This window comes from Nycticebus coucang, chromosome 4 (genome assembly GCF_027406575.1).
Source record: "Nycticebus coucang isolate mNycCou1 chromosome 4, mNycCou1.pri, whole genome shotgun sequence".
NCBI lineage: Eukaryota > Metazoa > Chordata > Mammalia > Primates > Lorisidae > Nycticebus > Nycticebus coucang.
This window is the reverse complement of record NC_069783.1, coordinates 102,772,748-102,799,622: the sequence shown is the minus strand read 5'-3', so window position 1 is coordinate 102,799,622 and position 26,875 is coordinate 102,772,748. Positions and strand designations below refer to the sequence as shown.

Below are 26,875 nucleotides of genomic sequence, written 5' to 3'. Positions count from 1 at the left end.
TCTCTTCTCAGACTGCAAAGGACACTAGTCCTGCAACCTAGTCTTTAAGTGCACTGTCAGTGGTGATGGGCAGCTCTCTACTGCGCTTGCTATGCCTTTAAGGAGCAGCTGTGGAAATCTCCTCCCTGGATCACCAAGTAGATGAGGTTTTAGTTCAGGTAGTTGGGTTACCAGCTGGGTGGAGGCAGGGGGATGATGGCTGGTGGAGAAACTCCAGGGCCACCTCTCAGCTGGCTTAGACTCCCTGTGCTCAGCCTCTCTCTTCCTCACAAGACCTAGGGACAAATTGCTTTCCTTTCTTAAAGATCTCATCATTGACTCTATGCCTTCAAATTTGTTTTCCTTTAAATTTGGCTAGAAAATGGGATCCTATTCCTCTTTTGTTTTATTACTTTAATGAAGTAGGGACGGTAATTGCTGACATAGGGAGATTACTTTGTTCTGTGCATTAGGATTTCTGCATATGGTTCCTGGTTAATGTTAGAGATGACAATTATACCATCCTGTTAAATTTCACTAAAATTATTTCTGAGTTTAAAACTCTGGAAATGTCTCCATTTTCTTGACATGCTCCTTGCTTTCTTAGGGACAAGTAAGTCCGTTGTCTCCATTGGGCCAGTAGCCTCTGTGAGGCCACCTGTCCAGTTGGCAGCCACCCCAGCAGTAAAGCTTCTCAGAACCATCCCTTTAATAAGATAATCATTATTGGTAATACCGAAAGCCAGGTCTTCACTGGAGTATGGTTGAAGCACTGAACTTATAATAAATCTATTGGTAGTGATATAAAAAGTCTCATTAAGAGAAATGGCAATCCAAAATCCTAAATGTTTTTGTCCCAAATCTTGATTTACAGATCGATTACTTTAAGCAGTTTTATGTATATCATTGAAAGATTTTTTCAGTGGCACTCACTGCTGGATTTTTTAAAGTCAGGCTCTATTGCTTAAAAAAAAAAAGGTACAAATTAAATTTGGGAAAATTAATTCTGCTCTATTTGATTTGTTTTTTCAGAGACAATTTATGTATATACACATTATTTTTCTATTAGATAAGTTATGATTCTGAAATTTACTTATTAGCTTTTCCCTCTTACAAGTAATATTTTATACATAAAAGCTCTGTGCCTGAGTACGGTCCTTTCTCTAAATAACTGGTCTCATTATAACTATCTGTTATTTTGTGACAGCCATATAAGATCACACATGAGAATGCATGATTCAATTATTTATTCTTACTTTATCTGTCATTTACAATAAAACGTACTTGTATTTTAAAAATCCCCATAGTGCCAGCCTCTGCTGTCCATCTTATTTTATTTACTGTAGTAACAAGGTTAGCTGGTATTGTAGATCATGCTTACTTAGTTTTGCACCAGATTAGCCAAGCCCCTGTGCACAGGAAATGAATGCTAAAGAGTTCCACCCTCCACATTTACCCACCCAATAGGATTAAAGGCAGGGTACTAGGCCTGGTCTCTGTCTTGTTTTGTTCTCAGATCTCTGTGCAGAAGCGCAGTGTGGTCCCTGCCATCTTCTTCTCATAATGCTCATCAAATTTCTCATTCATAGCTACAGTAAAATGGTTCTTCCAGTCTCCAGGCATCCCTGTAGGACAGCAAAGAAGTTCACGGATGGTCCTTCAGCCCCAGTCCACCTGATCTTCCCACTACAAAGCCCACAGCATGCCCATTCTCCTTCTTCAAATTCCACAGCCCCCACTGAGGCACCCCACCTGGGCTGGAGCATTCTGCTTCCTTCCCACAATTAGGAAGAAGACTTCCTAACCCGAAGTCTGGAACTAGGTACCTCTTCCTTGAAGAATTCATATGCTGTCCCCTCAGGGACAGTGAAAGATCTTATAATGACCTCACTAATGAAGGTGTTACTTGTTGGGTGAAATTAAGGACACTCCTATCATCACAACTGGCATTTGGATAACAGTGATCATCTGCCAACTGGTGCACCCTGGCAGACCAAGGCAGATCTAGGAGAATGTTTACCTCAATTCTCCTAGGGCTTTATTCCTGCTGGGTTTCTATCCCCTGGCAAGAAGATTATTCTGAAGAAAATTGAACACTAATATTAAATTCTACATTTTAACTTGCAACCAATGAAATAGAATATTCAGAATGGGGGAATGGTTTCTCAAAGTGATTTTGTTACATTCAGATGAGCTGTTATTTGGGGACCCCTAGGACGTCCCACTTTCCTTTCTTATCATTAATTTTTGTATCTATTGCTCTTTTTTTTCTCTAGACTGTTAATCTCTTGAATGCAGAAATAAAGTCTGTTTTATTCATTCATCCACTTTCTTGCTCACTCACTAGACAGATGTTCGTTGAGTTCATATGAGGTATGAAGTCTTATACTAGGTACTAGTGGAATAAAACTGAACACAACATTCTCCTCTGGAAACTCTGTAGTCTTATTGCAAAGATAAATGTAAGAATAAATAGTTAAAAATCTAAGTACTAAGTGCTAATCTAGAGCTTTGAACAAAACCAGTGAAGAACCAAAGGAGAAAGTGTTCAAAACTGCTCAGAGGATGCAAAAACCTTCAGGGAGGAAGCTAGGGTTGTCTTGGGTTTCATATTCACAATGGGTGGTGGTCCTCATAGCAATGGGCACCATCAGCATTGCCTGAGAACTTGTGAGAAAGGTGAAGTCTCAGAGCACTTTCTGACCTACTCAGTGAGACTCTCTGGGAGTGGGGACCTGCAGTCAGTGTGCTAGCAAGGCCTACAGGGGATTCTAATGTGACTCAAGTGTGAGAAGTTCCAGCATGGGTTTCTCCAAATGGGCAGGGTGAAAGGAAGAGAAACTCTTAATTTGACTGAATTATATCACTTTTTTCCAGAAAAATGAGTTTAAATTTATTTTGGCACACATGGCACAATATTTTTGGAATTGAATTAAATTACAAAAATGTCACTAACCTTTCCTCAAGAAGTTTGAGATGGTGTGATCAAATACATAGGAAGGCAAAGTGCTTTGGCTGGCCATGGGATTTTTCTTCATTACCTCAAATGAAGTGTGGTGGATGATCTTATTTATAATGTCCTCTGACAATGTTTTCTCCAAGAAGTCTAACACCTTGTTGATCTCACATTTTGGATTCTGTCCATGGAAGAAAATGGTATTATGTAGAGGGTGAAGAAGGAAGAGCTCAGCCAACTCAAGAGACAGCCTGTTGTCTAGAACAAAATCCTCAGGAGGCAGAGCTGTGTCTCACCTACCTTAGTGCCACTTACCTTTTTTATATCTTCGTAGAGGAGATAGAGGATTCGGTTTTTGTCCTTTGCGGCCCACCACCCCTTCACGTGGTCATACCAGGACCCATAAGCCACTGGAAGAGGTAGAAGCTCTGTTAGTTCTCAGTACCAGGCCAAACCCAACGCAATGAGATAATTTAATGTTTCTTGAAAATAACTACCCATAACTTGTATTCAGCTTACTTGTGGATGTGCAAAGTGGGCATAAAGATTTTTTTGAAGGATGATACAAATCTTGTCCATAGAGGAAAAGTCCTCAGACCAAGGAGGCAAAAAGGTGAAATGTTCTCTTTTGAATCAATATGAACAGAGGTGTAAGTTTGCAGTTGACTTGAACTCTTGCATGTGTCATGGTGACTGGCATGTGTCTCAGTTGGCTTCTCCAGAGAAACAGAACCAGGAGGAGAACCAGAGGAGAATATAGAAGTCCCTACTTATCCTTTGGGGGATATGTCCCAAGACTCTCAGTGGATACCTGAAACCATGCCTAGTTCCACACCATAGAAAATACAATATGATTTTTTAGATATACATGAGGACCTGTGGTGGGCAGACCATAAATAATTAGAACTTCCATAAATGAGATCATATTGTTAACTGAACTTTCCAACATGTATAATTTTTGTCTCTGTCCCCTCTATTTCCTTTTGAACAGGAATAACTGCTATATATCATCTGGTTCCACCTCACACTGGGAGACAGCCTTCCTATGCTCATAGATACTTGCTCAGGACAGATTGCTCAAGGCTGGGAGCCCTCCACAGCACAAAACATGATCTCATTTATGGAAATTCTGATTATTTGAAAGAGAGATGGAGCAGATGCCAAATGATTCTCATCCATTTGTCTGGGTTCTGCCCACCACAGCTACAATGAAATGCTATAATTATGTTTCCTCATTAAAGCTTCTGCCCTTATGGGGAGACGGTCCTCACATACCAGATGATCTTCCCTAACTCTCTAGTCTTTCCTTCTGTCTGAACCTCACTGTTTCCATGAGACATTCTTCTGTGAAGGGGTTGAGAGCCTTGCCCGTGTGATGCAACACCTGGTCAACTCTTTTCACTAGAGTTTTTGAAAGGAGTGGCCCTAAATTGTTCATAGCTGCTGTGAAAGGTGTGGTGTTAGTAGGAGATTAGGACCATGGCTGCTAATTCCAATTTGAGCACTCTGAAGGAGGAGATGTCTGAGATTGCCCATTGTCATTTATGGGAAAGGCACTCTCTGTGGTCCTGAAGTGTGTGATTTTTATCACTGCATATGATGGCCCAGCAGTCCAATAACACTGTTATATCAAACCAGCAAGAAAATCATCTTGTTTTCTCACTGTCCCAGGTCTTTCCAAACAAGTAGGTCTCCTCTTCTCCTTTAAGTTGACTATTTGAATCTAAAATTCAGGATTTGAGAATTTTTATCTTATATCCTCAGATGGCCTCAGTTTACATTCAAAAAATAAGAATTCTCTTCTACTTGCCTTCCCCAGTCCCAGGTCTCCAAGATAGAGCATCATTACTCAGGATGGTCTTTGGTACCATTCTCTGCCAGATTCTAGAGGTGCTTAGTATTAGAATCTCTCAAAAGTGGGGACCACAAAATCAATTTTCACTCACCTTTTCCTGACATGAATTTTTCACAAAAGTCCTCCCAACTCTGAGGGTCAGCCAATAATGAACTCATCCTGTGAAAGTGGTAGTAAGACACCAGGGAATCCTTGGCATTTCTGGCAACATAGACAATCTGACATCCAAGAGAGAGAAGGAAGGTGGAGAAAGAAAAATGAGACTGAGGGGAAACACTGTAGGAGAGCGTCCCCAGACAATGATGACTACACCCTATAAGAACATAATGTTGTTTACATTACATATTAATTAAAATGTTAATTAAATATACTAAGTCTCTTTAACCCTACAATTTGGCTAGACGTGAGAAATTAAGACAAATGAGATTGCCTCAGTCTTTGAGTATGCATACATAATGTAGGAAGAGGAGCAGGAAGTGAGGATAGTACTGTAAATAATGACTGAAATATGATAGGATGTGCTGAGTAGATACAAGAGGAAGAAGAGACAGAGCCTTCCTGGGCCTACAGGGAAGAAGTCCATGAAATAGCTTTCAGCTCAAATTCGAAGAATTTATAGAAATTTTCCAGATTCACAATTAGAGAAAAATTGGGGAATGAGAATGCATTTTTTTACCTACCATCTCATTTGACTTTCATACGTGTTAGTGTTAGGTGAGGAGAAAAGGGTACTGCCTTTCTTTAATTGGGGAAGTAACAGATTTGAGAATTTGTGGAACGTCCCACCAGCAGACGGTTGTGTGTGGTGGGGTCTGGCCTGCATTGATTTCAGAGCTTCCTGCATTGCTGCTCGGCTCCTGCATATATTGATGAGATTCTCCCTGACGAATCTGCTGGACAGTATTTCTCATAGATTAGAGTGGTTTTGCTGATATTTAATTTTTCTTCATAGTTGAGGTGCTCTTGGCTACTCCACAAGGATTCAACAAACTAGGGAGAGTTGCATGGTGATGGGATCACTGAGAGTTCATGATCATTGATTCAACAAATGCAGAGCGGAGAAGGAAACCCCGGCTATGTGCCAGACTCATGTTAGAATGAAAAATTAAATGAGACACAGTCTCTTCATTACAGAAGCCCACAGTCTGTCAGAGAGGCAAAGAGAAAGTTACAATGCAGTGTGATGCACACAGTGAGGGACAAATATGCGCACATGTGTGCCAACATATATACATGCAATTCAATCAGCCATGGCAGATCAGGGGAGACGTCTAAGTAGCTAGTGGCTATGCAAAGAGCTGAGGAATGAGTTGGAATTACCCAGGGAGAGGGGGGGGCACGCCCAATTGGGGGAGCTGCAGGTGGAAAGGTGCTGGGTGTGAGGAAGTGCTATATGTTAAAGCCCCTTAGGACTTCACGGTGATGGTAGCAAGAACAGGGAATGGGAGGACTCGGCTGGAGCGGTGGCAGGGTGCAGACTGCCAAGGGCTATGAGGGACAGATATGCAGAGGATGTGACATGATCTTCAGCCCACCTGTGGGGCGTTTAGAGTAGGTAAATATCTTGGTCAGACTTGGGTTTGGAAAGATTCCTGGCTGCAGAGAGGGGTTTGGAGGAGGCAGGGTGGAGGCAAGTGCACTGGAGGCAGAAGAGAACAGTGGCTGACTGGCTGACATGGGCACAGATGGGATGAGGTAGTGTGATGGGCAGATCAGCAGGATGTTAGAGTGAACCGGACCTTGTGAGAGGTCAGGTATGAAGGTGAGACAGGTATAGGTGATGCCAGGCTTTAAACATGGCCTGTTGGGTGCTTTATGAGGGGATAGAAGGCTAGACAAGGAGATCTATTCTCTTACTTCTGAGGCCAGGAGTGTTCCTCCTAGCACTTTGGCAGAGCAAAGCAAAAGGGTATTTAAAACGTGTTGTTCTCCCATCTAGCTTCCTACCCACACTCTGATTTGTAGCAACACAAACTCTATTTTTAAAAATTAGACTAAGGAACTGTCATAAAATAGAATCAAGGAAATAAGAATGTTAGAAAATAAGGGTGTCCACAGATTCAAAATTTGTGTAATCCTTGATTGTAAGAACTCCGAGTTTAAGAAAAATAACACATACGTTACTGTGAAAGATGTTCTCAGTTATATTGTTTACATCGCCAAGCTTAGAGAAGTTTGAAAATCCAGCTGTTTTTACCTTGCAGTTTTGTTTCCAGATAGATGGAGGAATTAGGTGTGAGGGAAGGTGAGTCTTTAATATCCGTGGTGAGGGCATTTCAAGAGCTATCTCCCAATCTAGAAAAACAAATCACATTCTTCATTTCTCTTTGCCATTCTTGGGAAAGTGTTCCTTTTATCTTTGTGTTTTAATCTAAAGAGTGATTTTCTTTATTCTTTGCATGTATGTGTTTACATGTTTTTCTGTCTTGACAATAGCTGCATACTCACAAGGACATATAAAGTGTCCCTTCCTGCCTAGCCTTATTGGAAGCTTTTTTTTATTTCATGTTACTCTGTGTAGGCTTTTAGACTTTCAGGAAAACTCTTTAGCTCCATCCGTTAATTCTGAGAATGTGCAAAATATATCTTCCTCCTCCTCCCTATATTTCTTCAGAAATCACCTCCATCCTTTTGTAGTAACTCAGCACTACCTGCTGGCCTTTTCCACTGAGTCAATCAGAGGAAGCAGACACAAAAAGAGAAGGCATTGTCCATCAGTTCATTGGAAAGCAGAAAGTCAACAAATAGAAATGACTTGTTGGGAAGCTGAAGGTCCCTGGCTGAAAACTGGAGAAGGTCCTGGGGACCCACTATAGGATTTGACTTCTGTACCTATGAACAAGTTGATCTTCAGATGTAACAGCCTGGTTCTGGCTATCATGGAGACCTCTACCCAAGACACTGCACATTGCTTTGGTATCAGCAGTCAAAGCCTTTTCAGTGGTATTGCATATTACTCACCCGGTTTTTCCTTGTAGGGAAATGCCAATTCAATGAAAGGGTGTCTGTGTAAGGAAACGACTTGGCTGCATTTCTCCCCATCACCATCATTTTGAATCATGTCTAGAATTTCCTGTGTCCAGGTTGTACCTGATAACGTTGGAAATAGTTTTTAAATTTTAGTCAACTGGATATTCATCCTGAGTGATTAAATAGTTTGAAGAAAAGTAGCAACAAGAGAGCACGTTGAAATTGCATTAATTTCACTAAGGCAAAAAGGAAAAGTGTTATATTACACATTCTCTTTGGGTAAGAGGTAGAAACAAAATTTATTGTAGTGGGACTTGAAGCACTTTTCTTACTTTGATTTGTGAAAAAAATTAAATGTACAGAAAACTTTCAAACAGGATTAAAAAGTTCACTCAAAAAATTGAAAAATTTGAAAACATTTTTTCAGCTTTACTGGCTTTATATTTTCTCTCATCTTGTATATTTCCATCTCTCATTCTCTCATCATTTCTAAGTAAGTTTCTGATATCATGACTTTTCATTTGGAAAAAGGCTGTATCTGTCTCAAATGACATTCCCTTACCATATTTTCTGTACCTTTTTCATCACATCTAATTTATGACTCCTTAATAACATAAGATATTACATCTAGATTAAATTTTTTCCCATTGTCTCATGTCATTAATTGCTTTCCTCCAATTAAGGTCTATGAACTACATTACTTTGGGCACCTTTTCTGTCTTTTAGCTGAGAGTCATCCTCTCATATTTTGTCTTCATGACATTGATTGCCCTCTACTGGATGTTGATTTTTGAGTGGATCAGCCAGTGGTCAAAATATTCTCCCTATCTTGAGGTCATCAGATTAGGTCAATCTGATACCTCAATTGCAGCTGCAAAATCTCTTGGGCAGGAAAAGTAAAATAGCCACAATTGTGATACAAGAGGACTATGGTTATAGTGATCAAAATTCTGCCTATCATAGACTAGTTGGGGCACAACAATCTCTCAACCCTGTGTCACCTTTGGGGATTATGTTGCTGACAGTTTCCTGGTAGTTCCTTGTCTGACCTCTTGGATTGTAGCTGTATGTAAGTTTACTATTTAGCAATAGACTCAAGGGTTCCCTATAAAGATATCTGCAGGTTTATCTTTGTGCAGTTTCCCTCTCTCTGGTGACCTCCTCCAAACTATAGCCATCTCAGCCTCCCAGACTCCTGCATCTGGCTCCTGAACTCAGTGAGTCTTCTGTGACTTCCTTGATTTCCCTGTTACTGCAGTAGTTTAGAAAGTGTCCTCGGACTGAATGTTGGGATAGTTGTGGCTCAATGTTAGAAAACAGTGGTTTCATGTATTTCACATAATTTTTGACTAAAGTACAAGTTCAATGTAGTCCTTCCACCATGGCTGGCCAGGAGCTTTTTATTTAATGTTCTATCAACCAGTTAGAGACTTTATGTTTTTGGATCCTCAAGCTGTCTCAATCTTAGCCAATGTGAATCCTTTCACACTGGTTCTGACACATCCTCATTAGTTTCTGAGCATTTATTTGCTCTTTAGAAAGAATGATGTCCTGGATTTGCCTTATACATTCCCTGTCCAAGACTGGGATAATTTATTCACCTGAGAGTTGTGGTTCTTTGAGCTGTTGAATGGTTATGTTGAAAGACAATTGTTCTTTGGTATCCTCCAAGACTGTGGGATAATTAATAAATTGTTTTTCAACATAAATTTTTGAATATACAAGATAAAAGATAACTATCTGGAGTGTACCATGTTTTTAGGAGAAGGCTACTCTGAGTAAGGAATTATGTTAAAAAGCAGTATCTTTAAGTTTACTGACATTATATATTATCTAAGTTATTGGTCTGGAATTGGATCATTATCTGTCCCACTCTGAGGAATTTAGAAATGTATTTTGGTCACCAGGAGAAATTGCTGCTGGAAAGTGTTGCCATTTATTGGAAAGGGCCTGGGGGTGCTGAATATCTTGCAATGCTAAGGACAGATGTGCATAATAAAAAATTGTTTCTCCCCAATTCCCAATATTTCCTCATAGATCAATACAGATTATGCAATGATTAAATGTTAAAACATGAAACATTTCTATTTGTTTTGCTATACTTACCTGCCTTTGGGTAAGTTGCCAAAATAAGATCATCAGGCCTGGCTTGGAAATTACAGATTTTATTCCATATTTCTTTTGATGATAATGGCAAAGGGACTCCATGCACATCTAGAAGGTTCAGTGGTGCTATCTTTTTTTCTAGAGAGTGAGCATTTTTCTCAATTTCTTCCATTGAGAATCCAAAACTGATACAGTCAGCCCTATTTAAAATAAAACATTCAATTTTTATTGTTTATAGTAAGAATTATTACGTTACTGTTGTTAAACTAGAATATAAAAAGTAATGAAAACTAATATATATAAGAAGCTAACAAGCCACTCTATTTCCTTTATTTAGTTTTCATAGCAACCACATAAAATAGGTAATGTTGCTTCTTTTTTCCAGATGAGATCATTATATGTTAAGTGATTTGATGAACATTACTGATTATTGGAGGTGAGATTTGTACTCAAATAGTCTGTTTCTTGGTCCATGTTCTAACACTCTCATCTGTTAGATTAATAGGAAGAATAGTAGTAATGTCTCATATATTGCTTAATAATTTTCATAATACTTTCTATAATTATAAATAAGATTATTATGTAGAAGAAAAATGAATGCAATTGTGTATAGGGACATTTTTAGAATCAATTTTCTTGTTTAGTTTCAATAGTAAACAACCATCAAAGAACAGGCTTTCATACAGTGTTTATGAAATCATTTTTCATATATTAGCCACAGGTTTAGAGCAAGAAAATCTGTCATGTATCTGTGACAGTCTACTAAATATGGAAAATTGAGATTACATTGGGGTATATCTGGGACATTTAACCCTTATGTACATACATTTAAAAGACCGTATACCATTTGAATGGGCAAAAAGAATATCATTATAGTTGACAGAAAAGAACCTCTATAGTGAGATGAAAAAGGGCAACAGAAGTGTTTAGGGTAAGGATGAGACAATAATATATTTAATCAGTGACTTAAATAAGCAGAACTAAAATAAGTAGAGCTCTCCAGACACAAGGGGATGAGAGAAGAGAGGATGGGGGTCCCAGTATAGCCAGAAGACCAGCGTGGCTGTAACAGAAAACCCAGGCGAGGGTGGGAGCAAGGAGGCATAGGGCCTGGCTGGTGACCTCAGGTGTACCACAGCCTGTCTCCTATTTACTGGATCAGAATCTGCATTTTAACAAGGTCCCTGGGCATTTAATACATCTTATAGCTGAAGAAACTCTGGTCAAGGTACCCAGATCAGGTGGTAACTTGAGTTCCCACTGGCCCCGCCTACTCACCACCCAGGTGGGTCAGAGGCAGCTTCTTATCACCTGCTATCTGGTTTTCATTCATTTCTTTGTTTCTGGCATTCGGGGAATTCTGTTTCTTTCGGTGTTAAACTTACCCTTCATTTAAAGAGATATTTGTAATGTGTTACCCAGAAATTTCTGAGCGTTGCCATGGGAGTTTGTAGAGAAAATCTAGATCGCTAAATTCTAGGAGTCAGAAGCCCCGGTCTCTTTCTCTAAGCGCTTGTGAGTAATGAACTTACTCCCTGGGCGTCATACATTGCCAGGCACTGCAGTAAAGTCTGCAGGTACAGCTAGTAAAGGACAGGGCTGTTGTAAGAAAAGGAGTAGCAAAGAAGAGAGGTGTTATGGGAAATCTGGGGTAAAATCCCAAGATTCTCTGTCATTGTACGTAATTATTTCACTATTTCTCACAGGACAGAGAACGGACTGAGCATTGTTGTTAGATTAGAAAGATATATACTGCCCTCTAAAGGCCTTTCTAGAGAAGAGCAAACAGAGCCTGCTATGGCCACACAGGCAGAGAACTGGACACTGGCATCTGTCACTGGCATCTGTCTGTTGAGAGAATCTCTGATCTGGCTTTCTGTACTTCTACTTAGCAAACAGTGACTGGAACTTCAAAAGACAACAATTTTTGCTCTGGCCAAATAACTCAGGTGGTGAGAAAGCTTTAAAAACGTCCTCTGGTGGAAGCAAGTCTGCACCAGCATTCTGCCTCTGCCTCTACCTGGCTGAGCAGCCCAGGGCAGCCCAAGGTCAGGATGTTCAGACTTCAGTAATGCCTCTCTGAAGAGGTGGGGGGATGGTGTGGGCCACAGTTGACTGTTACTAAACCTCTTCTTTGATAAGGAACAGACCCCCCCAAACCCTGTGTTTGATCTCTGCCTGCTATCGCAAAACTTCCTTTCACTGATGGAAATAATCAAACTAATACCTATTCTAGTGAAGTATCAGTTCTCAATTCTGAAAATTCTAAGACAAGGGATCTTCATGTCTGAATGCCCTGGAACCCTGTGATAGCCTGGTGAAGTCTCAGGCTCCTGTATCTAAATTGCGTTTTAAATGCACCATGTAATAAACATGTAGATAGACTCTGAAAGGAAATTTACTAAAATAAAGATATCAAAATGTTACAAAAACAAATGCGCTGAACATAGCAAACTGAATACTTCTTTATTAATATTTAAACAACAAAGTTTAGTAGCAGGTCTAGGAAAGTACCATAATTTTAAAATAGTAATGAACTGAAATTGTATTTTATAAATGGAATGTGATAAGATATATCCATGCTTTGCAGGAGATACTGTCACAGATGCCGCTAATGAGACAATTACAATTAATGGACGTCGTACATATCAATTTTATACTGGTACAAATAAGAAAATACTATTTTTCTTATCCATCTTTAGGGACTGACCAGAATTCTGTTCCTGGTCCTCGGAGATAAAGTGGTGTAAAAAAAAAAAGAATATAAAAATGGCATGTTCAAAAAGGCACAGATATGGCACCTTGGAAATCAGAGTGAGAGGCAGTTACAGCGGACTTGGGGACATCTGCTATCTTCACTAGAGAAAAGGGTCAGAATCAGCTGGGGGTGCTGGAGGAAGGTCTGCTCAGGCACACAGGACTGCAAGGGAAGGTGGGCAGAGGAGGACGAGCTGTGGTTTGGAAGAGCCTCAGTGCAGGGCCTGTGGGACAAACTCTGGATGTCAGGAGGGGTCTTCCCTGCACAGGCTGACTGGGGAGTACCGAAGGCTGGGGCAGGAAGTGCTGTGAGGGGGGTGGGAGTCCCTGTGGAACAGGCAAAGAGGCTGAAGGAGAAGAAAAGCCCAGAGAAGGCACTGACAAGGGCCAGCAGAGACGAGGCAGGGTCACAGAGGCCAGGCCCAGAGAAGGCTCCAGGAGCCCAGAGTGTTAGAGGAGCAGCAAGGCTGGGATGAGCTTCCTGCCCTAAGAAGGAGAAGGGTTCTGACCTCAGGTGCCCTCCAGGGTGAGGTGAGACTCAGCGAGCTCCAGTGCGGAAATAGCCCGTCCCAGTGGGGACTTGCTCAGACAGTATACTCGGTCCTGGGGTAGCCTGTGTTTGGCAGTTGCCATCAGCTACCAAATTGCCCATTTTCCAGCATTCATGTCTTATTTGGTTTGAACTTCAAAACAGTAATTAGTACTATAATGAATTCAGTGCTCTTAAAGTAAATTTAGTCTCAGGATAAGTGAACATTGAAGTTGGAATCGGAATAAGACAGTGGGGCTGAGACTCTCCTGCGGCCTTGCCTGCCCTGCTGAGCTCTGGGAAACACTGTGCTGGTGGAGGTCAGATTCACTCCTCCCTGAGTCCAAACTGCTTGGATGAGCCTCTCTGCAGGGTGATCCACCCATGTCTCTCAGTGGCTCCCACAAGGACTATAGGTGGGACAGGCCAGCCCAGCAGTGGGACCCGAGCTCCCAGAAGAAAAGCCACAAGTTGGACAAAAATCTCCTTGAGCAAGAGCCTGCCTGGCCTTCTAGGGCTGCTGGTTCCAGGGCCTGTCCAGAGCTGCTGTGGGCTTTGACCCCTCCTGACCTGCCCCAGGCAGTGCAAGGGACCCCCTCCTCCAGCTGGACTTCCAGGAAGATGACACAGAACAGAGACTGTGGTTTGTTGTTGTTTTTTTTTTTTTAGTGAATGCAACATATGTGGCACTGACACTTGTTCTCATGCTCTGAAGTAACTGTTTAGAAGAATGACATTCCAAAGCGATCTGAAGCTCTGCCCAGAGTTAACGTGCAGCTTTACATTTCATACACAGAAATGGTCCATGGGCACTTCCCCTGCTGGAAGTTCCTTCAGGAGTTTTCTGCTACTGCTGCCACAGAGGGAAGTTTGCTATTCTCAGCAGCCCTTGTAGCTGGTGAGAAGCTCTAGCAGCCCTTGTAGGCAGCTCTTCCCTTATTGCTGTCAGGGAGGTACTAAGATGATGGTGACACTGTGCAATGGAGTGTCATCCCTCAGCAGAGTGAAGCTCCTCTTCTAGTCAGGGTTAAGGGGAATAAGCTTAACCTCATGATATGTGGGATCTAGAAGAGTTGAACTCACAGCAGCAGAGAGAACAGTGGTTCCCAGAGTGGGAGGTGGGGAGGAGTTGGTCAAAGGATTAAGACAGTGGGGCTGAGACTCTCCTGCGGTCTTGCCTGCCCTGCTGAGCTCTGGGAAACACTGTGCTGGTGGGGGTCAGATTCACTCCTCCCTGAGTCCAAACTGCTTGGATGAGCGTCTCCCCAGGGTGATCCACCCATGTCTCTCAGTGGCCCCCACAAGGACTATGTGGGGGCCACTTCTTCCTGGGGCAGGTGAGACAGGAAGAAGAAGGTCATGAAGCCCATTGTATGTACAGTGGGGACTACAGTCCATAGCACTGTTCTGTATTCTTGAAACTAGCTGTAGGGTAGATTATAAGTGTTCTCATGACGAAAAACGGTAACTGGAAAGTACATGAGGTAATGCATCTGTCAATGCTTGACATCATCATTTGCCAATGTATGCATATTTCAGAACATCTTGTACATGTGAAACATATTTAGTTTGTTGTCATTTAAAAGTATGCTTAAAAATTAGGCAATCTTGCTAGCTGATATTAACAACACAATAGCTATCACTTATTAAAGCATGAATCTATGCTGACAGTTTGCAGACATAATTATTTTAATTTTCACAAATACAAGAAGTACGTGCCCGTGTTGCTGACAGTGAATCTGATCCTTACGGAGATGAAGTCATTCAGCTGATAATGACAAGGTTGAGATTTACCCTGGTCTGTCACCCTTGCGATGGGAAGTTTCCCACAGACTCACAGGGTCCCCTGTAGAAGAGAGAGGACCCTTTCTGCTGGGGCAGCATTGACCTGCTGCTATGGCAACACGGAATTGGAAAAGGCAGTGGCACCCCCAGCGGCTTCTGCATCCTTTCAGCCCATCAGGCAAACCCTCTACAGGGTTCCATTTGTGCTTCAGGGTCACCCCTCAGTATGGAGGACCAAAGAGCTCCTGAGGGTGCCCGAGGCCTTTAGTTCATGCCTTACCTCAGCTGCTACATAGGTATGCAAAATAAATGGTTGTATTTGGAAACTCCAAACCTGGAGAAATTTCAGGTTTGGCACCAAACCTGAAGAAATGGGGAAGGGGGAGAGGGAGGGAAGGGAGGGGGGAGGCTGGGTGGAGGGAGGGTGATTGGTGGGATTACATCTGCGGTGCATCTTACAAGGGTACATGTCAAACTTAGTAAATGTAGAATACAAATGTCTTAACACAATAACTAAGAAAATGCCAGGAAGGCTATGTTAACCAGTGTGATGAAAATGTGTCAAACGGTCTATAAAACCAGTGTATGGTGCCCCATGATCGCATTAATGTACACAGCTATGATTTAATTTAAAAAAAAAAAAACAACACTAAGGAGTGTTGCATGTTGCACCCTTCCCCAAGCCTCTCCTAAGCTGGCAAAGCTTACCTTCTTGAAAATCCAGAGCCAGGTCCCAGGGACGCTGCACAGCAGGAGGACAGCCGGTGAAGATGTTCCTGGGTGTCCAGAGCTTTTAAATCTGTGGGGAGGGTATGGTGCTGGTGTGTGTCATGCTGGTTTGGAGGCTTGCAGGGGGCCGAAGCCAGAGGGAGGACTTTGCCCCAGGCGCTGTGTTCTCCCTCTGCTGGAGGCTGACTTTCTCCTCCAGGTACAAATCCCGTCCCAGTACTGTTGTCTGCAGCCATAACAGAGTTGGGTGGTCTCTGCTGCCCTTCTGCAGCCAGACATTAAGGGTGTGAGAGGCCTAATACCCTTAGGTGTTAATGATGAATAAAATTAGCTGTCCAAGTGGCAGCCTTTGATGACAGCTATTGCATCAGGGCTTTCCAAGTCTAGGTCCTAGGATGGGAACTTGAAGGATCACTTCAGCCTCTCCCTTCTGACACTTTCCCAAGAAACATGGTACTGTCCCTTCCCCCAGCCCATTAGCACTGGTTGACGGGAAAAGCCACTGTAGGGAAATAGAAGGCCAGTAACAAAACAATAAATCCCCCATTTCCCACTATGTGTGTAGTTCCAGAGAAAGAATGTTGGACTTGGTGGGACACAGTATGGCACACCTGTGGCTGTCAGTGGGCCTGGAGAGGGACACCTGCGGCTGTCAGTGGGGGTGCGGAGGGAAGAACATAGCATCCAGAGCTTCTGGCCTTGTGCCCCTCACCTGGTGCTTAGTTTAATTAAATTTCCATATTTCTGAGTTTATCTGCTTGCTGATTTTACTCTCCTCTTTAGAAATAATACTACTTACTATCCCGGGTTTAAGTAAATATTTTTATAGCATTCATTTTTTTGCATCTGTCCCTCCTCCATTTTTCATGACCCCTACACACCACTCCTGAACTACAATTTTTGTCCTACTTTGGGGAGAAAATCATGGTGTCTTTATCTCTTTGTAAAATTTTGTTCCTAATATCGAAGTGATGGAACATAGCCTTTCAGAGCAGGGCCTCTGAAGCTGTGTGGCTGGGCTCACTATTCTTTGGCAAGTTGGTGATAAGGGTCATGCAGCCCAATGTGCCTCAAGCACTCACAACAGTGAGTGCCCAGGAGGAAGGACGCCTGGGATGTGCTGATTAATGTGTTTACTTTGAGCTGCTGAGCTGATGATCACTGACAGACAAAATGAGGTTTGTTTGTGAAAACTCCTGGGGGTAGAGCAGGATCAAAGTAGCTTCTTAATAACTGCCCTTCTGAATGCCTTACTCTGACTGTTCTGGCCATGAAAGGTGACCACAGGCCTTTTGTAGAGGGTGAGTATATAGAACAGGGGAAAATGTCAGTGTAAAAAAAAGAGCTCTTAATTGCATAGACAGTTGACTTTCATGGTGTAAAGTGGGACTGCTCCAGGTAACAGGAGAGTCCTGGTGAAAACTGGGACAGAAGTTTTCCTATCATGGCAGTTCTGAGGCCAAGAACAATTTTGATAACTGGCTGAGGGGCTCAGGTAGGGAGGACTGAGAGGTGTCATTGGGTAGAATTGAGAATTGGCTCTGGGGAAGGGGAGACTGGAGGTGTTTTTGGAAAGCATTCCCTTGCCTTGAACAGGGTCCACAGTTGTCACAAAAGCATCCCACATGCACCACTTCTGTGTCCTGTTGCCTCTTAGAGGAAGGACCCAAGTGTGCTGGGACCCAAGGCCAGAGTGCCAGGTCTACTTGCTTCTCTTTTCCCCTCCCTTTCTGGGATTGTTTTTATTACACACATTTGACAATTTGACCCACAGGCTACGTATAATATTCTTCTGTTGTGCTCTGGTCACTTTTCGCATTTTTTTATTTTAACAATCTCAAAAATCTTAAAAGTACCTGCAGTTTTCTCCATTTCTAGAATTTCTAGGTTAGGGTCCACTATTTATTATAACATCAGTCTAACCAAGATTCTTTATTACATTGTACTGTTCTGGAAAAATTATTGACTATGTTATCTGGGTCTGATAAGCATTTCAGGCCTCCTTTGTTTTGCTCTTGAACTTAAGAGGGAATGCATTCAGGATTTTCCCATATGATGTCTGTGTAAGATTTTACTTGAGATTCTTTACCAGGAAAATTTAATCCAAAGTATGGATTTGAAAATGTAAATGTAAAAAAACTTAACAACTTTGGACACAGTTTAGGAAATTTCTTCATTACTATGAGGGAGGTTTGGTAGGATTTATTAAATAAAATATAAATTCACATGCAATAAATAAAAGGTTTATATATTCTCCTATATTAACTAGCTTGATAATCAAAAAGGAAAATGTATTTGGGACATCAGTATCCATGATACATTAAGAAATTTTAGAAACAAAGATATAAAACAATGAAATGATCAATAGATATATTAACAAACACTTCACAGAAAAGTATATATGATGTCCAAATAACGTATGGCAAAATGTCTAACCACTTAGTAATGAAGAAAACAAATATTTAGCAAAATTAAAATACTTCCTTAACTGCCCAGTGTTGGTAAATATCTGGCAAAATTAAAATACTTTCTTAACTGCCAAGTGTTGGTAAATTCTTAGGGGAATAGAAACTTCCATAACTGATTGTAAGATGAGAGTTTCCTTTTTTTCTCTAGTTGGTTTTGATGTTTTATTTTATTATAATTTTCCAATTTTGCATAATTTTAAAATACACTGGTATAGCTTTCATTGCACTCTCCTTTTGTTATTAACTATTGGCAGGAGCTGTGTGTATTTTCTTTCATTCTTGATAATAATTTAGTTTTGTTTTGTCACTTATCAGTTAATCTTACAGGATAATTTTCAATTTCATTACCATTTCAAAGAACCAACCTTTGGCTTTTGGGGGAAAAAACCTCAACAATACCAATAATATTTCATTATTTTAACATTTTTATTTATTTTAAAGGGCTTCAATCAATTTGATAAAAAATATTCACAATCATGTTCTAATATTAATCACATGTCACACTTGGGATTGTATTTAAGCCTTTAAATGTGCTATTAAATTAAGTTTCCTAGATTTTTTATTTTTGGAGATTTTTTACATTGATAGTCATCAAAAACATTGGTCTATCATTTTCTTGTGTCTTTGTCTGATTTTTTAACATAGCAATGGTGGTCTCATAGAATGTGCTTGGAAGTATTCCTTTTTTTTTAAATTTGTCTGAAAGAATTTCAGGGATGTTGGCATTGATTTATTCTTTTTTGATATTTTCTATATTTTTTCAGTGAAGCCATCTGGTTCTGGCTGATTCAATCCCAGTACTTATTACTGGTCTGTTCAAGTCTTCTATTTCTTCCTGACAGTCTTATTAGTTTGTGTGTTTCAAGAATTTTATCCATTTTCTAGGTTCATCAATTTTGGGGGGTATAATTTATTCATTGTATTCTAGCTAAGGTTTTTCCAATTGTTTTCCTTTCCTCTATTTCATTTATTGCTGGTCTAATTATTATTTTCTTCCTTCTGCTAGCTTGCATTTAGTTTGTTCTTTTTCTAGTTTCTTGAAGTAGGCAGTTAGGTTGTTGATTTGAGATCTCTCTTCTTTTCTAATGTAAGCACTTAAGGGTGGTTATAATATTTCCTCTCAACACTCACTACATCTCATAAGTGTTGCATGTTTTGGTATGTTTTGTTTTCATTATCATTTGTCTCAAAGTATTTAGTTTGATCCGATTTTCAAGGGTATTGTTTAATTTCCACATATTTGGGAACTTTCTAGTGCTTCTTTTACTACTGATTTTGTTTTATTCTGTTATCATTGACAAAAAACTTTAATCTTCTTGAATGTGTCAAGACTGGTTTTGTCACCTAACACATGTCTATCCTGGAAGTGTTCTATGAACGATGGAGAGAAGGCACACCGGGCTGTTGGGTGGAATGTGTCTGTATGTCTCTGAGATCTAACTGGTTTAGTGCTATTCAGGTCCTTTCCTTCCTTGTTGATCTTCTCTCTGGCAGTCCCCTTGTATTGGAAGGGGAATGCCGAAGTCTTCAGATGTTGTTCTGTTGCTCTATCTGTCTCCCTTCAATTCTTTCAATGTTTGCTTTATACATTTTGGAGATCTGAGGTTTAGTGCAGAAAAATTAATAATATTATATCTTCTTGGTGAATTAACACTTTATCATTATACAAATTCCTTCTTTGTTTTTGGTGATGGTTTTTTTAAATTAAAAGTCTACTTTTTATGGTATTCAAATAGCCAGTCTTGCTCTTTTGGTTACTATTGTTCAGAATATCTTTTTCTATGCTTTCACTTTCAGCCTGTGTGTGCCTTTAGGTCTAAAGTGATGTTCTCTTTGTGGTTGACATTCCAATTATATGAGAGATCTTTTAGTTAATGGTGTTCTATTTAAAACTGAAAACAACTTAACTTCAGTTCCATACCCAAACTCTATGTGTTTACAACCAGCACCCCCTCCTATGTTAATGCTAGTAATATCACAAATTACATCTTTATATATTGTAAATCTGATATTATATACTTATAGTTTTAGAGATGTTTTTACCACTCAAATTCTGTGTACCAAAATGACAATGCTAAGAGTTACTATATTTGTCGACGAATATACCTTTACCAGAGAACCCTATGTTTTTAATTAGTTTTATGTTTTGTGTTGCTGTCTATTATTCTTTTTTCTTTCTCTTTTTTTCTTTTTTGAGGCAGAGTCTCACTCAGTCGCTCTTGTTAGGCTGCCATGGTCGCATCATAGCTTACAGCAACTTTAAACTGTTGGGCTCACGTGATTCTCTTGTCTCAGCCTCCCAAGTAGCCAGGACTATAGGCGCCTGCCACAACCCCTAGTTATTTTTAGAGACAGAGTCTTGCTCTTGCTCAAACTGGTCTTGAACTTGTGCTCAGGCAATCCACCTGCCTTGGCCACCCAGAGTGCTGGGATTATAGGTGTGAGTCACTATACCCTTGCTGTATACCATTCTTTTATCTCAATTTGAAGGACTTCATTTTTAGTCTTTCTTTTGCAGTAGGTGTAGTGGTAATGAGCTCCCTTAGCTTTTGTTTATCTGGGGAAAAGTCTTAATTTCTCCTTTATATTTGAATGCCAGTTTTGCTGAATACAGTGTTTTTAGTGACAGTTTTTTCTTGCAGCACTTGGACTATATGATCTCTTTCCCTTCTGGCCTGAAAAATTTCTGCTGAGAAATTGGGTGATAATCTTATAAAAACATCCCTGTACATAACAAATTTATTTATTTATTTTTTTACTGCTTCTGAGTTTCTCTTTGTTCAGTTAGCCAGGAGGAATAAATGACTGTAGCTAATAATGAGGTATTATATTTCTTAAAATCACTGAGAGTAAATTTTAAGTGTTCTCACACAAAAAATAAGTGAGGTAAGGCAGAAGTTAACTAGTTTGATTTAGCCATTGCGCAATGTATACATATTTTAAAACACAGTGCTGTACATATTTGAAATTAAAATTTAATTAACTAAAAAAGTTTAAAATACAATAAAAACTTTATGCTTTATCTATGATGTAGACCATTTAATAATAATGTTTCCTAGTGTGGGTCTCTTTGGATTTATACTAGTTGACTATTCTATTCTTAGTTTGTTAAGTGTTGTTATCATGAAAAGATATTGAGTTTACCCAAATGCTTTTTTTTATATCCCTTGAGATGTTCGTGTAATTTTCCTTCTTCTATCAATGTGTATAAGACATGGATTGGTTTTCATATATTGAATGAACCTTGAATCTTGGGATAATCTCAATTGGCCATTTATATAATCCTTTTTAATACATTGTTAGATTCAACTTCCCTAGTGTTTGTAGAGGATGTTTGCGTCAATATTCACAAGGGATATTAGTCTGGAGTTTTATTTTTTTTATGATGTGTTCATATGTTCATCTATGGATGACAGGGACTAGAGAAGTGTTTCATTACTAGGTGGAAGGCCCCTGAAGCCTTGGAGTTAGACTGCACACACTCAGTTATTCTTCAGACAGATCTTAGAGTCATTCACTTGGGTGACTGTCCATGAAGGGGAACAGAACACCCAGAGCAGAGCAAGAGCAAGGGTCAGCCAACTGCAGACTACTTTAGCAAAAAAGAAAGAAAGAAAGAAAGAAAACAAAAGCCACCTGCTTTTGCAAATAAAGTTTTCCTGGAACACAAGCACCTTCATTCATTTACCGTTGCTGTCCACTGGCCTAGTCAGAGACACGGAGGCAAGCACTGCAGACGAAATGAATGATTTATTAAGGATGGCTGGTGCTCGCAATCAGCTGTCTTTATTTACTTTCTTATATATCCAAAATCATCAGATAAAAATAATCCAAGTACAAGGAAGACAAAAGGTAAAGATTCCTTATCAGCATTAATACAGCAAAGTACGTACACCTTTCTAAACCAAGAATATCTTGTTTGGAGATAACAACAATGGAGATGAACCACAAAGGGCTGGGTTGTCGTTCTGTTTGCCTACTTCCCTATATGATTAACTGAAAGTTATTGTGTAAATAGAGTTAGGGGATTAAGTGCAACAGTCCATTGCCCCAGACAAATGATCTATCTCCAGCTACAGCTTGCAGAGGGTCTCTGGCACATTCTTTCCTGTAAGGCGTGACTGCAGCCCAAGTACTGGAAATGTTCCTTCTCAGAGCCTCATGCCACAAGGCGCACAAATGAGACTGATTCACCTTATAAGGGTGCAGTGGACTGTGCCCCTTCAATTTACATATTGTCTTATCTAGGCTGCTTTCACACTGTACTTGGAGAGTTCAAATTTGCAACCAAGACCTATGGTTTACAAAGTGTAAAATTTTCAGTGCATCACACTTTATAGAGAAAGGTTGCTTACCCTTGACCCTGACATTTGAGGACTATTGGACGTGACTGTAAGCTGAAATTGATATCTAAAGACCTAAAAGATCATCATGGCCCTCTGTTAGAGCAGGAGCTTCTGGGGCTATGGGCTGATTAGCACGCTGGCTCAATCACAGCTAAATTTTGGAGAACAACACCATGGTCCTTTCCATGGTTCCTGAATCTGTACTTGGCCATTGGAGTAACACCTATATTAGGCTCTTGTTCTGTGCATAAGAGGGCCAAGTAGAAGCTCCTGAAGCTTGCCCCCTAGATTGTGTATGAAGCCAACTGGTAGCAGTATTACATGTTTGTAGGACGTTGTAGCTGGGTGGCAGAAATGAGTGCAATTTTTAAAGACCTTAAGCTTATGGCAGAGAGGGGAGTGGCAGTGGTTTTTAGCAGGTTTCCTTTTGATCCCTTCAATGCAGTCTCTTCCAAAGCAGAGTGAATCCTGGGGGAGTGCTGGGAACCACTGCAAGTTCAACCAATCGATCACCCTAATGGCAGCTGCTGCTCCAGATGCACGGTTGTTGGAGTGGATTGCCTCTGCCTGGGTACATGCTGTACCTCAAAGAATGTTCCCTTTCCCTTCTGATCAGAACAGAGACCTTATTAGCATTCAGGTGGAAAGAACAATATTTAGTGACATTTCTATGCCAGGATCATGTTTGCTGTTCTCACCTTTGGACACATAATAGACCAAAGGCATCTGGTCACGCTACCAAATACCAGCTGATTCATTGTGTTGAGATGCCATGCTCATGGGGCAGGATGAGCAAGAAGCTGTGAGTCTGAGAAGACACATGTTCTCCAGAGGGTGTGTGGGAGAGATACCCCCCAGAAATTCATGGCCCTGCCACTTTAGTAAGGTTTTTAAGGTTTAGAAGTCAGGGGAATGCTGGAATGTTACCTATAAGCTAAAAGGCAAATGGTTGCTGCATACTGTGTCTCCAGACAGAGTCTGTAGTTAATAGCTCAGGCAATCCACCCGCTAAAATTTCCATGGTGCTAGGAGTGTGAGTAGTGGGCACAGATGCAGTGGGAGAGTCACAGCACAGGTTCTGGGATTCTAAGTACTTCCATGCACTGGGGGATTCTCCCTCTTGAACAATAGTTCCTAGCATTCTACTGGGCCTGGTAGTAGGACTGTGTGGCTGCAGACACTTGGAATTGGGTGCTCTGTGTTGGGTGTGCCATACTCACCCATTCTCAGTGCATAGGTCCTGCAGCAGCCCTTTCTACCTATGAAATGGCACATTCAAGCTCAGGGCTGTGCAGAACCATAGGGCACTACTCAGTTAGAGCAAGTCTGGGCTTAGCTAAAGAGAGCCTCACTGGAACATGTTCTAGGAAGAAGGAGAGGATGGTTGCCCAGCCTGGATGTGAGACTGGGAAGATGAAGAGGGGCTTTTATATTGTGGGGAGAGGCGGGAAGGCTAGAAAGAACCAGGCTGGGCCAGTGGCACCTGACTCTCTCTGGAGATGAGCTGACATTTAGAAGGGCTTAGGAGAGATCACTTAGCTTAGGAGAGGTCGCTGAGGTCAGCTGACATTTAGAAGGGCTTAGGAGAGGTCACTCAGGTTAGGAGAGGTCACTGAGTCTTTGACTCAGACTGAGGGTGAACTGAAGTTTGGTCACTCATTTTGTTCTGTATGATCAGTGGGAACCAATAGTTCATCAAAATCATTCATGCGACAGAGGATGGGAATTTAGAGGATCTGCATCTGGCTTTGTCTTAAACAACAGCATTATTCATATATCATATTTAAGCTATGTGGGGAAAGGTGGTTCTGCTTGCTAACCTATTTCTTAGATGACAAAAGGTGGAAAGATTTCTTTGACTTTCCTTGATGTAGATCACAGGACCCGAGGAATGTTCACCTTCATCAGTGCACATGAGTAAACTGCCGAGGAAGGGCCCTGCCCCATGGCTGTTCCAGGCTCCTGGCCTCAGCTTGCACTTGTGGCCATTTGCAAGGTGTGTGTGGGAGGAACCTTGCACAACCAGCTGAGGTGAGGAGAAAGCCCACAGTTGGCATATGAATTATTCACCTCGAAAGTGGACAGGCCAAAAGATGCAGGGGCTGGCAGTTGCAGTCCTGGCAGTCCTGAAGGCCAGGACAGGGAAGTTCATTCCTGAGGTCTAACCTGTGAGTACTGTCCCTGTTCCCCTGAATTCTGTAGAAGGAAAGGTGACTGAAGATGATTATCAGTAGTGTAGCTGTCTGGGAGCAGAAGTGGCAGGAGCTGTGAGGATTTTGTACATATCCTGCTAATGTCCACCACAAAACATCCATCAGGGAAGAGGCTCTGAACTATCAGGGAGACAGATGCCTGGGACGTTTACATTACTGCACGTTTGTCATCAGTCACCCCGTGCCTGGCAATGGTGAGCTCCGAACTCAGAGTGGCAGAGAAGGCGGCTGGCTGTACATGAACCGGCAGGTAGGATGCCCACTGACCATGCAGGTGATATGGCCCAGGGGCAAGAGAGTGGGCCAGCCTCCCTCCCTTCCTCTCTCCTCCCCCACTTCTTCCTTCCTCTCTCTTCCTCCCTTTCTCCTTTCCTTCCTTTCTCTTTTTCTCTATTTCCTTTTATTCTCTCTTTTCTTTCTTTCTCCCTCTTTTTTTCCTCTCTCATTCTTTCTTTCATTTGTTTTTTCTTTCTTTTAGTAACATGATACACTGAGAAAAGATGGGTTTGGGAGTCAGAAATGTCTAGTTGAAAATCCCGAATGAACCACTTACTGGTATTGAGGCCTTGGGAAAGTTATTTGACACACGCATACTCTCATCTCCCCCTCTTCAAGCAACTGACAGCTCCATCGCAAAAGACCCCTAGAAACTTAGAAAGAGAATTAGTAGTTTATGCACTGTTGAAGAAACACAAGTACATCTCTGGACATTGGGAAGGGAAAATTTTACTAAGGGGAATTATTGCAATAGGGAGACACTCAAGAGTCTAGGCCAGAACATCTCAGGGAACAGGTGAATGAGCAAAGCTTTTCTAACATGAGATAAATCATTGCAGGGAGAGACCAATACCTGCTGAGGGGTCTTGCTATTGCACAGCTATGTCACATGCTGCAGTAATAGGCATGTTTATTTTCATTTAGTACATTGCACAAGTTTAGACCTAAGCCAGGGCAAAAGAAAAAAAAAGTTACAGTGAGGGAAGCTCACAGACCAGCTTTTCTAGTCTAGCCAGGCTGAAGTTACATCAAACATGCAGTGTGATCAGCCTTGTCAGTTTCTCCTCTGGCTTGTTACAAGCTCAGACAGACTATCCCTGAACAACTGGCCTGAGGGGAGTTTGAAGTGAAATAATCTTCAGGCCTAGCATCTTCTCAGCAGTGTCCCTGCAGACCAGTGGACACGTGGTGGGCATGCTGGCCAAGGTCTGATGGTTTAGGGTTCTACAGATCAAGCATATTGAAAGAGGGATAACCAAAATAAAAAAGAGAAAGTTTTTTTGGGGAATATAAAGGTATAAGTTTATTTTATGTTAAGAGAAAGGGAAGAGAGTGGGGAGAAGAGGTGAAAAAGAGAGAGAGAGAGAAGAGAGCAGGTAGGGAGAGAAGGGAAGATGGGGGTGGGAAAGAGAGAGGGAGAGAAAAGGAGCGAGAGAATGGTACGACATCCCGAAGAAAGAAAGCAAGACTCCCAGAAAAAGAGACATATTAATATAAAAGGTTGTATTAAAGTAAAGAGGCTGGAGCTGAACCCCAAGGGTATTGAGTCCAGAGGATTGCCAGAGGTTGGTGGAAGGGACCTTCTGATCATCAGCATTGCCTGTTAAGTTTCTTGAAGTAAAGGTGTCTATGCTTAGGGTCCTGTGCAGTCTTTGTTGTGTTTTGTGTAAAGCACGCGTTTCCTTAGAGTAGCCCACACAGAGGCTTGTGCAAGGATGAACCTGGCCATGCATGGTCTGTAGTGCAGCAGCTAGGCTTGCTCACAGGTCTTCTTCAGGTCCTGGGGCCAAGGCCAGCTTCAGGGTAAGCTGGAGTCCTGAAGAGGGGATGGGAAGCCAAGTTTGAGTTCTCAGAGATGCCATATCAGGAGAGGGAGGGAAAAATTGGAAATGTTGGTTTGGAGGATTGACACCAGATATTGAGGGTAACTGGAAGAACCAGAAACTTAGTAAATCTTGAAGATTGTGCAAGATGATAGGCTACAGTCCAATTTACAGCTAGGCAATAAAACTGGTTTATTTATTTATTTTTCCATAATAGGAGAGAAAGCCAACATACAGCTTTCATGTTTATCAGTTATTTATAAATTAGAATGATATGCAAAATGGTTTAAAGACAAGAGATAGGACTGTGATCTTATATCCCTAAAGGATGCTTTGTGTTGAATAATGTGCACAAAAAATAA

The 26,875-nt window shown here is 41.2% G+C and overlaps 1 protein-coding gene across 1 annotated transcript; it reads right to left on the bottom strand.

The window, feature by feature from the left end:
- Positions 1-1,280: 1,280 nt before the first annotated feature.
- Positions 1,281-10,038, bottom strand: LOC128584255 (sulfotransferase 1C3-like). Its single transcript, XM_053589309.1, has 7 exons — positions 9,867-10,038; positions 7,752-7,880; positions 6,988-7,085; positions 4,882-5,008; positions 3,251-3,345; positions 2,936-3,116; positions 1,281-1,604 (listed from the first exon to the last, which is right to left on the bottom strand). The coding sequence occupies exons 1-7, from the start codon at positions 10,036-10,038 to the stop codon at positions 1,492-1,494; spliced, it is 915 nt and encodes a 304-aa protein (XP_053445284.1). The 3' UTR covers positions 1,281-1,491.
- Between the last annotated feature and the right edge of the window lie 16,837 nt (positions 10,039-26,875).

Excerpts from the sequence above, each read along its gene's own strand:
- LOC128584255 (XM_053589309.1), bottom strand. The coding sequence starts at position 10,038 with ATGGAAGAAATTGAGAAAAATGCTCACTCTCTAGAAAAAAAGATAGCA. Across the intron at positions 3,117-3,250 it reads TCTACGAAGATATAAAAAAG|AATCCAAAATGTGAGATCAA; the intron begins GTAAGTGGCACT and ends TTCCATGGACAG. Across the intron at positions 1,605-2,935 it reads CTCAAACTTCTTGAGGAAAG|GGATGCCTGGAGACTGGAAG; the intron begins GTTAGTGACATT and ends GCTGTCCTACAG.